We start from the raw sequence: 2430 nt of genomic DNA on the forward strand, positions 1-2430 counted from the left end.
CTCTTTATGGCTTAATGACTTTTTCAGCACAGGAAGTGCACCAAAGAAGCACCATGATTGCACGTTACACAGGTACCACCTCTTTGCTACTTATGCATTTGCAAATGTTTCTTATAAAGAAGGGTTAACTAGTAATGATTTTTTTTATAAAATATATCACCATTAGTGAGTGGCAGCCTTTGTAGTACACAGGCACAAAGGCATCTGGCCTCAAAGAAATAAAGGAAACAACAGTTTTTTCCACTCAGTTGCTGTTAGGTGCATTTCCTCTAGTCTAGGCACTCCAATACTTTCTTTGTGTTTGGTTATAATGGCTTTGTTGCTTAATTGCCGCAAAACACAACATAATGCAGTTATGTTTTTGGAGACTGCATAAAGTATATAGGTTCATGACAATCTTGTCGCTCTGGCACTGTGCACATCTAAATTGCCAAGTTTGTCTGCTTTGGCAGCCTACTGCAAGAGTGAATGAAAATGAAATTTCTACAGCCGTGCCTGCAGTTTAACAGGGAAACTCGAAGCCTGTGTTGGCAACACGTTTATTGGAGCGACTTGCTTCAGCACAGGACTCCTGGTTGCAGATACTTTGCACACTACCTGTACCACACTTAGGTGAGAGCCACAGACTTGAAGTTCTGCGGTGGCTCCTCAATCTCATCCTTGCTTTGAACGAGGCGCAACTCCAGTTCGTGGCTGTTGTACTTCAGCTCAGACTGGTCGGTGTGCATGTTCTGGGCATGTCGGTAGGTCTTCTTCAGCACTGCTTGTATGGTGGACACCGTTTTCTCGACGGATACGCGCAGGTTGTTGTTCGACTTGGTCATCCAGCCCACGAGGATCGCTGAGAAGAGGTCGCCCGTCCCGCAGAAATTCGCGTCGATGCGCGGCACGTCCACTCGCAGCGAAGTCATCCGGTCCCCTGTCCGCTTGCTGGCGAAGACGACCAGTGTGCTCGCGTTACCGTCCACCGTGGTCGACGTGATCACCACCGATGTGGCGCCCATCACGTGCAGCGCTTCCATGGCGTCGAGCGCCATCGGTTCGTCGCGGATGGTGATCCCGGTCAGCAGCTCGCTTTCAAACTGGTTCGGCGTCACTATGTCGGCCATCGGGAGCAGGTCTCTCTTGTATATGGGCACCAGTTCCGCGGGGACGTAGAGGAAGCCGTTGTCTCCCATGACCGGGTCGCACACGTAGACCACTTCAGGATTAGCCCTCTTCATTTCGGTGACAAGGTCCCGTATGCGCTCAAGCAGCGCGGCCGATGTGACGTAGCCCGTCATGACGTGCGTGTACACAGACGTGTCGAGGTTGCTGAGTATCGCCTCGAAGTCCTCGGTGTCGGTCACCTGGCCCTTCCACACCGGGTAGCCCGTGTGGTTGGAGAACTGGACCGTGTCCACGGTGTCCACGTCGAAGCCCAAGATCTGCAGCGGGAAAGCGATGCATTTGTTGCCCACGTAGCCGGACACGACGTGGCTCTGGATGGACAGTATGCGGCAGTCCTGGATCGAAATCATGGCCTCGGCGGATGGCGAACGCGTGGCAGGACGGGCACCGCACCCAGAGCGTGGGTCTGTTCCCGTCTCGCGGCACGGTCACGCGACTTCCTCTTCGCCGCTTCAGCGCGTGCAACAAGTTCCAAGGTGCGCATGCCGGGCACAAAGAAGCTTGTAAAGCAAAAATGTTGCTGGTGGTTTAGCTCTGGCTAACCCTGGTCGAAAGCGAAAAGCTGCATCTCCCTGGCTACATTTCTGGTCGAGCGACTGGCGGTTCTGGCACACACACACAGTAGTAGGTATCTTGTTTATTTGTTCAACATATTGCTTTCTTCGAAAGGACATTAAAGACGCTCACACAAGACAGTATATATTTAGTATAGCTTCGGTAATATTTACAACTGTATTATTGCTCGATGCATGCGGAGATGTGGAAGTAAATCCGGTTGCAAACCACGCGCAAACCCGGCAGATACTTTAAAAAAGCAATAATTGTTTTTTTTTGTGGAAAGGAAATGGCGCAGTATCTCTCTCGTATATCGTTGGACACCTGAACCGCGCCGTAAGGGAAGGGTAAAGGAGGGAGTGAAAGAAGAAAGGAGGAAAGAGGTGCCGTAGTGGAGGGCTCCGGAATAATTTCGACCACCAGCAGGATCTTTAACGTGCACTGACATCGCACAGTACACGGGCGCCTTAGCGTTTTTCCTCCATAAAAAACGCAGCCGCCGCGGTCGGGTTCGAGCCCGGGAACTCCATATCAGTAGCCTAGCGCTCTAACCACTCAGCCACCGCGGCGGGTTAAAAATAATTTCAAAAAGGCAAATTGAAATGGAATTTGGTTTTGGGGGGAAAGGAAATGGTGCAATGGTGAGACAGGGGTCATTTCATTGTCTAAAACCAACTTTCATTTTCCTTCCGTCACTGCGGCCCG

The 2430-nt window shown here is 51.1% G+C and overlaps 1 protein-coding gene across 1 annotated transcript; it reads right to left on the reverse strand.

Moving 5' to 3' along the window:
- Positions 1–522: 522 nt before the first annotated feature.
- LOC144134893 (pyridoxal kinase-like) lies at positions 523–1620 on the reverse strand. Its single transcript, XM_077667696.1, has one exon. It carries the CDS (start codon positions 1518–1520, stop codon positions 609–611), a length of 912 nt encoding a protein of 303 aa, XP_077523822.1. The 5' UTR covers positions 1521–1620; the 3' UTR covers positions 523–608.
- Positions 1621–2430: the final 810 nt, after the last annotated feature.

Source organism: Amblyomma americanum, chromosome 5, assembly GCF_052857255.1.
Source record: "Amblyomma americanum isolate KBUSLIRL-KWMA chromosome 5, ASM5285725v1, whole genome shotgun sequence".
Taxonomy (NCBI): Eukaryota; Metazoa; Arthropoda; class Arachnida; order Ixodida; family Ixodidae; genus Amblyomma; species Amblyomma americanum.

Excerpts from the sequence above, each read along its gene's own strand:
- LOC144134893 (XM_077667696.1), bottom strand. The coding sequence starts at position 1,520 with ATGATTTCGATCCAGGACTGCCGCATACTGTCCATCCAGAGCCACGTC.